At 39.4% G+C, this 13,829-nt stretch overlaps 1 protein-coding gene across 1 annotated transcript in view; it reads right to left on the minus strand.

Moving 5' to 3' along the window:
• The window catches only part of CFAP61 (cilia and flagella associated protein 61), a 117,376-nt gene that overhangs the window by 43,517 nt on the left and 60,030 nt on the right, over positions 1 to 13,829 (minus strand). The window contains exons 18-19 of the mRNA XM_075089694.1: positions 5,981 to 6,079; positions 1,950 to 2,118 (exon numbers count right to left, since the gene is read on the minus strand). Of these exons, the coding sequence (XP_074945795.1) occupies positions 1,950 to 2,118; positions 5,981 to 6,079 (268 nt within the window). The remainder of the gene's footprint in view (positions 1 to 1,949; positions 2,119 to 5,980; positions 6,080 to 13,829) is intronic.

Consider the following 13,829-nt stretch of genomic DNA (forward strand, 5'->3'; position numbering starts at 1 on the left):
GTATGTTGGAGAACCGTTAAGAAAGATTTTTAAAAAACAATGACACAAGCCATTGGACTACCTAAGGGTTGCTATCCTTGCACATCCTAACCCTTCTTAACATTCAGCAGTAGGAAGCTCATCAGTGGTCGCAGAGAAAGCAGATTCACGCGAGCCTGAGTGCACACACAGAGGTACACACGTGTGCATATGGATTCTGTATTTCCTATGGGACACGGGTGGCCGTTTTAAAACAGCAGTGCCAGAACAAGTGAATAACAATACAGGCAAAACACAAGTGAAAGGGACTTCACAGCGAAGAGCATAAATGCCTAAATACAGCTGAAGGATCTCTGCAGCTATCTGAATAACATATACCTTTAAATGACATTCGAAAATTCTTTGTGCAGCAAGACTGCCTCCATCTTTTGTCAGCAAAAATCAGCTTTCTAAAATAAGAGAGATTTTGTCCCAGAGAAAGCAACCAAAACCTGCTTGATGGTTAAAATGCCAGATTCAGTAAAGTGTTAATTGTATAATGCTACTTTACAGTAACAAATTCAATCTGAATTATACAGAGCAAAAAAGAGAGTATCAACTGTGGATTCTACAGCATCAATGATTAATGTCCTGAACAATGTCCTCACTGCCAATTGGATCAACTGAAATGCTATTCAGTCAGGCATGACATCAAAAGATCTTACTTACCCAAAAAGTAAACCCTCTTAATCATAGTAAATAATGTTTTGCTAGGCATTAATTTGACTGCTTACCAAATAAGGAACAACTTATTAAAAATTATGGACTACAGCTCTGTGCATTAAACCAGAAACCAGATGATAAAAATAATTTCTTCCTATTTTTTGAGAATATATGACGTTAGGTTTTCTTCTTGAAGGCAGATAAAACCCGAGTTTTCCCTTGCTTTCCTTATCTATCTTTCTCCTCCAGGTAGTTACTTCCCATAACTTATTCTGCAAGTGTGAGTTACCTCCAAACTTCTTTTGCCAGGAGCACTTACAGTCATTCATACCATACTTCAACTTTTGTTTCATCCCTGTTGAATAGTGAATATGGACTGCTGTTTAAAGTGTGGCTCTACGTGAAGCGATTACAGAAGAACGGGGGCTTGCTTGCTCCACAACTCTGTTGCACACGTGCACTCCCAATTTCACTATGGGGCTGAACACACCTCACAGTCATGTTTGTGACTTACGGTGAACAGCACTGTAAACACCTGTAGACATGCTCAGTTTGATCTCCTGATTTTAAAGGCAAAACGCCTTGGCTCGTGATTCCTACCCAAAACCAATCAGTCAGGCAAAATCACTGCAGACAATGGGGCTATACAAAAGACGGCCATTTGGTTTACATAGTTTGAAAGCCACGTGATGATACACACGGAAGAATGAACCCTGCCCGGGATCTGCCCGACACTGAGCCTGTATGGCTGGAGATGAGCTTGATTCCACATTTCACATGTAACTAAGGGTCTGCTTTAATCCCACTGGAAACTTAACTGTGTGCTACAGTAACATACAGCACCACGTATGTGCCTAGGCATGGTCGTCATGCGAGATGAGTAATTAATTTGATAAGGAATTCTCTCCACTGCCAAAACTAGGTCAAATGGTGTTAGACCAGCTGGAGTTAGGTCTCCTGCGGCTGGGGCCACATGTTATTTGGGCCTACTCATCAGCAGGTTTAATGGTCGTGGCCGCAAAAATACTGGCAGCTTTGCTTAGTATCTGATACTGAGCAGTGACACTGCTGATAGAAAATTTTGTAAAACCTCTCGTCTCCTCCAACTCCTAAAGCTGCACTGAAAGAGTACCTGCTACAGCGAAGGGCTGCAAACTTTCTGGTTATACCTCGCTAACGGCTACTCTACTGCTTTGCTAACCACACAAACACTATTCACTGTAAAAACTGAATATATTATTATGTTTTCACTCTGCACACAATCTTACCTGGTATTTCTGTCCCGTACAGAGAACAAGGTAGTCATATGGTACTTCTTTCTCGTTGGAAACAACTACATATTTGGCAGCGCGATTTATGCCAGTCATTTTACCAACCACAACGTTAACCCAGGAACAAAGTGACATCTGTGCATAATCTTCATCATTAAAACAGTGGCTGTGAAGAAAGAATATCTGTAAGTGACATTTCGGCAGCTGACAGCAGGCATTAATTAGACATCTGGTGAGTTAGCCGAAGTCCCCTAGTGGTTCAAGTCTGTTCTCTCGCTGTGAGTTTACGGCAGTCTATAGTAAAAGATTAGTCATTATGAAATACTCACTTACAAATTGACAACTTTCTGCTAAAACCAAACAATCCCTCCCAGCGTTGGGCCATACAACCACATAATTTAAAAACGGAGTCAGAAATATATGCTTTATGCTGGTTTTTTTTTGCAGGCTGGTGCGAGGAGCAGAGTTTTGCACCTGCGAAGACAATATTTTAACAGTCTAAATCTTTCTCCTACACAAGACTCCCTTATTAAGTTTTTTCCCACTTTTGCTTCATTTGGTGTTCAATTTCACCAGTAGTGGCTATGGTGAGACACAAATGCAATGAAGGCATGGCTCGCATTTTAACATACAGTTCCAAACTATTAGTCCAAAAAGTTTAAAAATAAACAGAAAGCTAGAACAACGGTTGTCAGAGCTAGAAGTAAAAGGCAGAGATCTCAAATTTTCTCTTAGTGACCCCTTTCCAAATAAACTTTTCCAACATGCAAGACTGAAAAAATCTGGAAACATTCTAAACTGACCCTCTACCCCCAAACTTTCAAAAGTCTCTAAGATGCACCTGAATTCCTCTGCAAGATGAACTGAGTATTTAAAGGAATAAAGGAGAAATTATCAGATAGGCTATCCAAAAGAAAACAAAGTTAGCAGGTAAATGACAGAGACACAAACAGTGCAGATGTGAAAAACATTATTCATCACTAATTTGTAACTGAACAACAATATATTCTTAGTGAACATGGGGAAGAAACTTTTTATCATTTCAAAGCAATTACCTCCAGTGCTAGGTAACAAACAATATAAAGGTTTGCCTGTTTTAAGGAGCAGAGCCTTGTCCTGCACAGTAGCTACTGTTTCTGGGGCTTTTTGTCCCTGAACATCACGGACTAAGGGTCGTCCAAATGAGATACCTCGAATGAAATCTGATTTTCAGGTTGGGTAGGGTGCACACCGAGCAGTACGCTCTGGCAGTGTTAATTCAATACAGTACCAAAAAACTAAGGAACCTAAAATCACTTGTCGATTTTGAAAATCTCAGGCAAGTCTTACTTTTGCAACTCTTACATTTCAGCAGCGTTACTTTTCAGTGTATCATATATACCCCCATGTATGGTGGAAGTATCAAAGACCTGGAAGCTGCCTATTTAAATAGCCAATTTTGAAGCAAAATCCAAATGGGATAAAACCTCTTTTAATGCCTCAGTAATGAAAATTAAAATTATGTCCAAATGTCTTTTGTGACTCAGAGTATGTCCCCGCCCTGCCCAACTAAGCAAATACCAGGCTATTGTTGCATTTTTAGCACCCTATCTGCTTAACAGACTTCTGGAAAGACAAAGATTCCTGAAGATAAAATACTTCAATGCAGATGTACAATAGACACATCACTGTAAAATACATGGAGGACCAGAGAGAGAACATTTTCAACGAGGTCCGTTACGACTCTTGAACACCACTGAGTCTTGCAGTAGCCCATTATGAAAATACACAGTACATTGCTGGCCATTCTGCAAATCCAGCTAGGCTCAGCTCAACACCTCCTGTTACTGAAAATTTAAACCGGGGAAAATTCTATCAAATTAGGCTCTTTCAGTAGAATTGAAGACCAATGCTAATCCCAAACCCATTTATAGCTTTGTAGAGGGATGAACCCGCAGCATCTAGTGAAAAAGAGTCCAACAGGTTTTAAACAAGCAAAAACGATGAATGGCTGGTGTTACACAGATGTCTGGTTTATGAGAGCAGGGTGACATGGCAAGAACTTTACTTTCTATTAATACTGAGTGATGAAAAGTATTCCACTTTCTTCCACAGGACTAAATGTAACGTGATTAAATAGAAGGAGACTCAGCTCATGTTCAAGGATTTGATGCCTTTCTATTATACCAGTGACTGCAGCAGGGAACACTGCAGAGAGACTCAGCACTAACAGCTGTTATTTTGCCATTAGTACCAGAACATACATCCTAAAACAGAGCTGATTGCTACACATTAATTGTTGTTACTGAGTTCCCAAAATTGTCATACCGGATGCCATAGAACAAAATCAAGTTGTTTTCATGACCTGAAGAATTTTAGGACTGAATGACCGAGCTTTCTGAGATGCTCTGCATCCTCTGTACTCACAAATAGCAGAGGCAAATAAATAAGGGAAGAAAACCACTGACAATTCCAAACTGTAATCACACAGAAATCTATAAATAAAATGGACATCAAGGACAGATGAGGGTTTTCAAAAGCACCTTTATAATTGAGGTGCACAGCTCCCGGGAGACTGACACTCCGAAATCACAGGGATGCTTTCAAAAATCATACCCTGCAGAGTTCAATTTTCACCCTTAATCTGCTTTCAGATTTTAACAGCTAATTCTGGTGAGGCAGCTATGAACTGTAACTTTCCGTCAGGAAAGACGTTTTGTTATTACAACTCTTTTTTACAGTATACTTAGGAAAAGAGTACATGCACTTATGTGAGCATATAACCCCTTCATTTATTAGATTTGTACTTAAACACATCCCTTTCTACAATAAAAAACCTAATTCGGGTAACTAATTATAAAAAATTCCTTGACAGGGCCAAATTCCAAATGAGATAAGGTGGTTTTAAACAGGTTCACATCATACCATTTTCATGTCTTTATAGAGATCTTATTTTTAAGGCTCAGCAAGCAGACATTGAGCTGTTCTGTCACTTGAAGTGCTGGCCCTTTAGCGCATTGCTGCTTACTGAGTAAAAGATCTGGTAAAAAACAATGTGCGGGTTCCAGTGTGTCACATGCCAAACCTAAATATAATACTAAGTTCATTTCCCAGCTACTAAAAAATAACCGATTCATTTTAATTCTATGCTTCTCAATGTCCAGAACACTCATGTTCCTGTCTACAGCGAGGATTCCTAGTCATTATTCCAAAACAAAAAATAAAACCATCAAAACAAATAAATTTAAATGAGAATTACGTACTGTGATTTTTAATGAGGTAAGATTTTATCCTACTAAGTGGAAGATATTTTACTTACCGGCAAACAAGAAAACTCGTGAAATGTTTGACCACTCCCTAGACCCAAGCAACCTTTCACAATCTTCCCTTCAGCTGTTTTGCACCAGGGCCACGGCTCTGCTGGCCCAGGGGAGGTAAGCATAAGGGACAGCACTCTGGCTGGGACTGGAGATAGACTTCCACAGTCCAATCTCTGCCACACAAATAGTTCACGAGCAGCAGAACTGATGCAGCACAGTCCTTCCAAATTTATGAACAGCAATATTCCTACACTTTCCCTGGCATACTCAGCGAAATTCCCCCTATCAGTGGGGTCTGCCTCTCACTACATAGCCACTATAAGTAGATCACTGGTCACATTGCTAATATTAATTCTTTTGTTCAGCATTATTTGGAACAAAACTCATGGAAGTTAAAAAATAAAAAATATTTTAAAAGCAAGGACACATCTTTTGTAATTTTTCTTTAACCTGGAGATTTAAACAACCTAAAAAGTCTTGGAAGGCAGAGACCAGTGTCCTGGTATGATACAATGGATTGCTGTCCTGAAGCTACTGCTTTAGCAATATTTCCCAGTAGCAATTTTATTCAACTTGTTTCACAGGGAATGCATGTTGTATAGACAGACTGGATTACTTTGAGGCTATCTGTCTATGTATCTATCTAAAATTTAGGACAAGTTCACAAAGAATTATAAAGTGTTACGTTTTCCTTGGAAGCTATGGAAGTGTTTAGATATTAAATCAAACCTGTTAATTAAAAATCTTCTATGTTTGGAGCCCGGTAGGTCTTTTCCTGGAAGGCCATGAACTGAAATCAAGGTCAGATTGTTGAACTTCAGATGTGGACTGTGGAAAGAAAAACAAAATGACACAGTTCAGCCAGCATAAGGTTGCTGAAGCTCTGTTTGTGGACTGTGGAAAGAAAAACAAAATGACACAGTTCAGCCAGCATAAGGTTGCTGAAGCTCTGTTTGGTACAAGCATAATGTGAGTGCATTTCAATGTATGGTTATACACAGGCTTTATAGCTTAGCTTCCCAGTCCAGCACTGGGACTTTCGAGCCTTACAGCATCCAGCACAATATTGTCTCAGTCCCGACAGAGATATTTAGACTCTATCATGCAACTAACAAGCTCTGTTCCTAAGGCCTTATGGCAGGACTTACCTCCCATGACTACAACAGGTGGTGTAAGACCACTGAGTCTTTGCTCAAACACCTTTTGCTGTTCATAGCTCACCTTCTCTAAGCTGCAGGAAAGGAAAAAAGAATTCCTGATAACTAATAATTTGTCCGCTCCCTGCACAAGGTCCACTGAAATTAGGAGGGCACATCAAAGGAACAGCATAGATTTTAATTCCAGATTCAGGAGGATACAGGAAGTAATTCCTTTACACAAGCTAGGTACAAAGTGTTTTGTCATTTTGCTAAGATGTCTTTGGACCCTTTGGACACAGAAAGAATACTCTCCACCGCAGTTTCATTAACGCCAGAGTGTGTGTGTGCGCGTGGGGGGGGGAACAAGACTGACAGTGTGTTGAACTAAATGTGATCTGACATTTAAAAACAAATAAATATTATGAGTGATTAAGCCTTCTAATCTTCAAGGCTTTCTGTAAGTTAAGTATGGATTGATGCAAATGGTACAAAGGAATCAGAATGTTTTTTATCAACCAATGTTCATTTGTTATTCATACGTTTAAAAAATATATTCAAACAAAGTTAAAGGTCATACTTAAACCACGGAATTTCAAGGTTATGGCTGCCCCTCTCAAAATGCATATTAATAGTTTAATTCTGGATTATGGATTATCTATGGTAAATCTCCATGCATACTCAGACTGAGTGCAATGTAATAAATAACCTTAATGTAACAGAGTGCATATATTTATACAGATTATGGGCCTGATTCTCATTTAAATTAAGGTCACTCTGCAGAGGTGGGTGTAAATAGATTTTGCTCTTCATTTATGGCCACATTATGCTGGCTGAGTGAAACAAAGTGGTCTTCATGTGGATGAGAGTTAGCCCTATACCTTAAACTGAATTTAAAGTGTGCAGAATGCCATTTGCGCTCATGGAGCACTCCTAGTGGGGTGCAAGTGTGAACAACTACAATAACTTTACACACCTAAATGGTATGACTCACTGACATTTAGTTTACATGTAATTATGAGGCAAATTACTACAACAGTACATGAGCATCCTAGACATTCTCCTATCCTGCCTACCCTCATAGCAATGAAGTTTCTTTTCAGCTTTGAGCTGAAATCATCTCTGTACTTGCTGCACGGCCTCTTGCCAACAGGTCTCCAAGTCCAGGTGCTACACTAACATGAAGTTTAAACTACGGCGACAATATTTAGGAGGGAAAAGTCACAAGCAAGCATCAGAAAAATGGCAGAATCAAGGTCCTAGGCAATGTTGTTATGCCTCTTTTGCATGATTGTAGTAAGATGCACTTTATTGATCCAGTCACATACTGGTTTTTCTGCAGATGCTCTACGTCTATTTAGTCCATACACAGTCATCCAGTATTTCCACAGTCATATGGTATTTGATCAGTTCTTCCCCACTGAGCATGAGGCTTCAATTCAGACCTTTCACTCAGTACAATTTACTAACTAATGATTTACTTCTACCTCAGCGCTCCCATGGCATTCCCATATGCCCCAAACATTAATTCATGTTTCCCATTCATTAGTCTTGTAGGCATCAAAATGTTGATTAGCATCTCCTTAGAACACTGTGATGAAATGAGTCATATCTTTGATTCCCATTTTATATTGAGAAAAATCAAGGCACAAAGAAAATTGGATTAAAGCTATCAAAAAGGCACGCTGATGTTGGATGCAGAGCTGAAGAGACCCAGAAGCTGGTACCTGGCGCAGAGTGTGGGCACACTGCCCTCCTGGGTCCAAGGGGCCACAGAGCTCCAGCCATAACTTCATGCAAATAACGGACACCTTTTCAAACAGAGAAGTAAAATTCTTCTTCAGCTAAGAAGCAAAATTTGTTATATGTTTAAGCACAGGCTGTCATTTGTGAAAATTATCAGAATCTTTAAATAAGAAAAAAAGACCCCTAGTATCTTGTATTATAAAAGCTGGATTTCAGAACTCTAGCAGGTATGCCTAACCTTAGGATTTTAGATATATAGAGAGGCACTTAAATACAAGCCTGAAAACTACAGGCAAACTGTCGGTGCTTACCCACCGTTACTGTCAGGCACTGGCACACAGAGTTGCAGGGAGAAAACAGGTTTGAGTATTTTGACCAGTGACTGTTAAGCACGTTACCACACTCTATATTATTCTCCCATTTCCTCTACGTAGCATTATTACTTCTAGGCTAACGAAAGGATGGTTTATTTATTATTGCTTTGATTCCTTACTGCTGCCTAAAAGCTCTTAACTGAAAAACAACAAAGGCTCTGACAAACAGGTAGTGCATGTTAGGAGAGTGAGTGTCTTATATGCTTCTAATACATACAACAATGCCTAATTATGAGGTATGAGAAAAGCAGAGGTTCCCACTTGGTGAAAAAGTCTTCAAGTTAAGAGCCTGAACCAATGCAACATTAAACAAGTGCACCTGCATTTTAGAAGCAAATAATTCCACCAGGGATTCATGTTGCTGTGGATACAACGGGAAGAACAGCTCAAAGATACTGGTAAAGCAGGGAGGGATTAGAGTATCTAGGGAAATAAGTAAAAGGTATTGGGTTTCATTGCACTGTTCTAGCGGACAGCTACAAAAACAAGTCTAAACACCCTTGTCCTCGAAATAAAACAGGATTGCCAATTTACTGTGAGCATAATCAAAGGAACAAACAAAACCAGTTTTAGTACATTACTTATCTATATCCTGGCGTTTGTGAACCTGCTAGTCCTTGCTAGTTTTTTCTGGATTTTTTGCCTGACGTCTTGCTACCTTTTTGTTTCTTGTGTGCGCAGTGTAATGACGAGCCTTAGGTGGTAGAAACTGCCTGAACAAATGATTTAATTAATTGCTTTCATTAAACCCTTCATTATCACAAGTAATAAGTCAAACCATTTTTGTTCCAAAAAATAAAGTGCAGTGGTGTAGCCTACATTAACCCAAGCGTTTCAATTTATCTGAAATGAAGCAACATGCTTTTTTATTTTTCCAGTCATTTAAAAACACTAAAATAAAAAAGGGTGACAGAAGATAATGCTTTATCTGGCTACCAGAACTGGTAACTATGTGCACTATTCTCCTGTATGCATAATCTTTAAACGATAACTGTAATATCTGGAATTATGACCTACCCAAAAGTGACATCCTAACTACACTGTATCCCCAACTTTGCTGCAGCAGAGAATTTGCAACGTAAAAATGGCAGCTCTACATCATTCTAAAAACGGTAACAAACAGTCCATTTTCAGCACCAAGTGCTAAAAATTTAGATGTGATAAATTCTTGCCTTAACAAAACTTTAAAACCAGAGAAAACACTGTCCTGCAACAAAAAAAAAAAAAAAAGGGAACCTTAAGATTTTTCTGGGGAGGAAGGAGCCCAGAATGAGAGACGAGTCCCAGCAGGCAATAACCTGGTATTCAAGGCACAGAAACTCAAAGTGCCCAGCTGCAAGTCTTGCTGTAAAAGGCAGAGATAGACAGTAGTTCTCCTTTTCCCAAATAATACAACAATTTATCCAAAGTAGGACTTCTGCCCCCAAGGAAAGATCAGCACCCCAAACATTTCAAGAACAAAGTAATCAGGATGTGACTTGGAGAATAGACTTCTCCAAAAGATCTTCTAACAGATTTTCCAGCTCTACACAAAACTAGAAATGCTCACCTTAACAAAGGCTGCAATTAGTAATAACAACACAGAAACCCCCACTCATTCATACTTTCACTAACAGATAAATATCTTACTTAGCACTACAGACGTTGAGTAATTTTTACGAGTAACAAGTTTTCATATTGCCACTGTACTAAATCGCTTTTGTCTGCTTGGACAAAGCCCATTGCTTTTGCTGGCAGAGCTGTGAAAGCCTTTACCCTTCTCTCCACTTCCCCCCACTCTCTGGGCAGCTATACATCTCAGACAGGCCTGAATCAACACAAAATCAAGTATGAAGATATGTGAAAACACAGCAAAACCATTCCCCTGTATGATGCTACATGATGCCATTCTAGCAGTAGGAAGGCTCTGCAACTGATCCTACACCACTTGGTTATTAAGCTTTTAGTAAGAGAGTCAGTAACAGAAGCAGCAGAAAGGGTTTATTGTTTGTATCAACAATTACCAACAGTGTCTGTTCTCAAGAACCTTATGTAAGTGCATCAATTACAGACCTGAGAACAGGATTTCAGCTTAACTGCTGACCAACAGATGTCCATCTAGAAGTTATCCCTCTTTAATTACGAGTAAACAAAGATAAGCCAGTTCCCCATTGGATCAACCTTAGGAAAAAGTGTTAAGATTGTGAATGAATTTGCTCAATGAAAGAAGGGATAACAATAAAGTCTTTACTAGGACACTTTTCAATGCAAGGGTCAAGAAAGGGGTTTTCCACATATTCGTTTGCTCTATGAACTGTGCCCATGACGACTCCTCCTCCCAAGACCAGCGACAGACGCATCAAGACCACCACCAGCTGAAATAAACAGGTAAGTGAATCTAATTGTCAGTAGCTCACATTTAATTCGACTGCCACTTTTGACACTGGGGACAGATAATTCAGTTGCTTACTTCAGTGGGAGAATTCACTTCTTTCTCTTCCCTGAACACGACTATTTCCATTCCAAGACAGGCCACAACACTGGTGAAACCCACCATCCTTTTTAATTTCAGAAAACACTCTTCTAAATTGCTCAGAACAAAGACTAAAAGGAAAATGTTTGGCTCCAATTTTGATTTAAAAAAATTCAAGATGTTACTGCTTTAAAAACAAAAGAGCCGCTTTTTTTTGAATGACACCTCAGCAAAATGTTTCAGCATGTCCCAATTACTTCCTCCTGCTATCAAAACAACATTCTCCCTTCAAAAACTTACATTTTGATGAACCAGTGCTTTTTATTAAAGTGCTGTTTTTTCAGAAATGTCCCACCAGGTTTACCAGTGATTAATTTTATCACATGCTGTATTCCAGAGAAGAGCAGCCTATAAGCCCAGGCCATGAAAGGCACTGCTGTTGCCACTTTTGACATCTTAGCAAGAATCCATTTAAAAGCTAAGTATTTACTTTGACTTTTGGTGAACACCCATCAAGGGTGCTGCGAGTGCTTCTCCGCAGCTGGCACCTCTTCCTCTTTGGGTCTCTCTCCAAACTTTGAACTTGATGGATTGATTCTACACAGGATTTGGAGGCACCTCCTTGGTGTTGAAGTCTAGCACCCACTATCACAAGGCCAAAAAAAACCCCAACCCAACCCCATCAAACAAAACAAAAAATCCCACAAACTTCCCATAAACTTTGCAAGCACCATTTTGAAGATAACTACATTTTTTTGCCCCCACCATACCTACTGGAAGATGTTCTCTTTTCCACAGTGATGATTCTTCTCTCTAACTTCTGGCCCATATTTGTTGGGTGCCCATTTGTATCTACTTGAACTGGATAAGGACATCAATCACAAACTTAAATAGTGGTTTGGGTTTTTTTTTCATGTTTAAGATAGGCTTACTCTTGAAGGCTTCTGTTGCCCCTGGAATTGTCACTTTACCTCCTTTTGTTCAACGAACATTTCCTGCTTCCTCCTTTGCCCTCACTAAAACCTGTGTCCCCTCTCTGACCCTAGCTCGTGCGGTGTTCCTCCCCGGTAGCAGTCAACCCTTCTTCAACACCCCATCTCAAAAGCTGCTCCTCTCCAGTTAAATTTTGATTCTCCTCCTAGGGTAGAGCAATTAGTGCTCTCACTTTCTTCCTTTAAGTGGTTAGTCCTAGATTCCGTCCATCTTGTCATTTTCATGCTCTTTAGTCCTCTGTGCTGACCCTTTTCCTACACAATATAATGAAAAAGAGTAGCAACTCTGACTCTGCTGCATTTCAAATCTTTTATTATTTTCTCCTTTTTTAGGTAGCTTTACATCACCCCACGACCTTGATTTCTCCCTGAACGTTACCAAACATGTCTTTTTCCAGTTTCTTCTTTCAGACTCCCATCCATAACATCACTCGTTTTTCTGAAACAACCCAGCCACCCTTCTGCCACTGCTTTCATCCCTTCTAACCACCTCTCATTTCCCAGCAACTGTTTTTGCTTTCCTCACCTATGTCAACTCAGCTTTCCCTATTCTTATTTGCACCATTCTTCTCTAGTGATTGTGGCTCTTTACTGCAATTCAGTTGAGTCTTTTTTTCCTTTGTTAGACTAATTCTTTTCCACACTTTGCTTCTCAACCCATATTGACCTTTGCAATTTCACCACTAAGCTCTTCTCCCTCCCTTAACCACCTCTCATTAAGCTTTCTTCTCAGAAGTCTCTTTGCCTCTGCCTCTTGCCAGTACTTGCAAGGTGTATATACCAGGCTTTGAACGTGCGTATCAGTCAGCACATGTAACATTCAAACACTGGAGTAGAGCATTTCAGAGCAAACTTCTAACACAACTTAAATTTGCTTATTTACATATTTACCTATTTAGTCCTTTAGTGTAATATCACTTCAGGATCAAATGTGAACTGCCTTGACATTCTGCACTGAGAAATGAGAAACACTGCGAGCATAAACTGAATTTTTGTAGCAAAGTACGAACTAAATTATGACATATCTGACAAACCATCTACAGATTTCTTAGGAGGATCTTTCAAAATACACAGTATTCACTCAAGATCTGTGGTATTTCCATGATCTAGCGTATAAAAATCAGCAAGGCAAAGTCCTTACAGTACGAATTGTTACGTGACAGAAGAGGAAAATCTGGAGAGCCCATACCAAATACATAGCTGAATCAGACAAACCCAGTATACTTATGTGGGAACATCCACAGCTACAAAGTTTACCAGATTAGCACCACCATCCCAAACGTAAGCTGGCTTTGAATTTGACCAAATCGAAGTACCATCCGACCACTGCTTTAGAGAGCATTTCCTTACTAAAATTTCAATTTCCATTCCAAAAATGCTTCAGCATTTCATCCTGTTCAAAGTATAAAACAGGGCAATTATTATTCTAGACAGAAAATGAGGGATAGCTGATGATGGCCTTGGTAGTTACAGTCTCTAGCTGTTTAAATCTAATCACCGGGCAGATTCAAAAATCGCAGTTGAGAGACATCAACACCATTTTCCACAAATAAAGATACCATAAATTGAGCAGTAAAGCTAGAGTGTGGTGGAAATTTTGCTGTTTTGTCTGTACCTGTGTGAATGTTTCAGTGAATAACATACAGTGCAAATTCTAGCTTGTTATCAGGACATTTTTAATATTATTGGTCAATCACCCATGTTAAAACTAAGGTGCTTTTTCTTTTTTTAATGGTTGTCTACTTACCAAACCCCAATTTTCCATATTATTGCAGAGGAGATTAATAGTTTGACTCTGTGATGTTGCTTGGTGCAGATTTGGCAATGCAGCCTTCACAGAGATGAATAAGTATGCATTCATCTCTTCACAGAGATGAA

This window comes from Phalacrocorax aristotelis, chromosome 3, assembly GCF_949628215.1.
Source record: "Phalacrocorax aristotelis chromosome 3, bGulAri2.1, whole genome shotgun sequence".
NCBI lineage: Eukaryota > Metazoa > Chordata > Aves > Suliformes > Phalacrocoracidae > Phalacrocorax > Phalacrocorax aristotelis.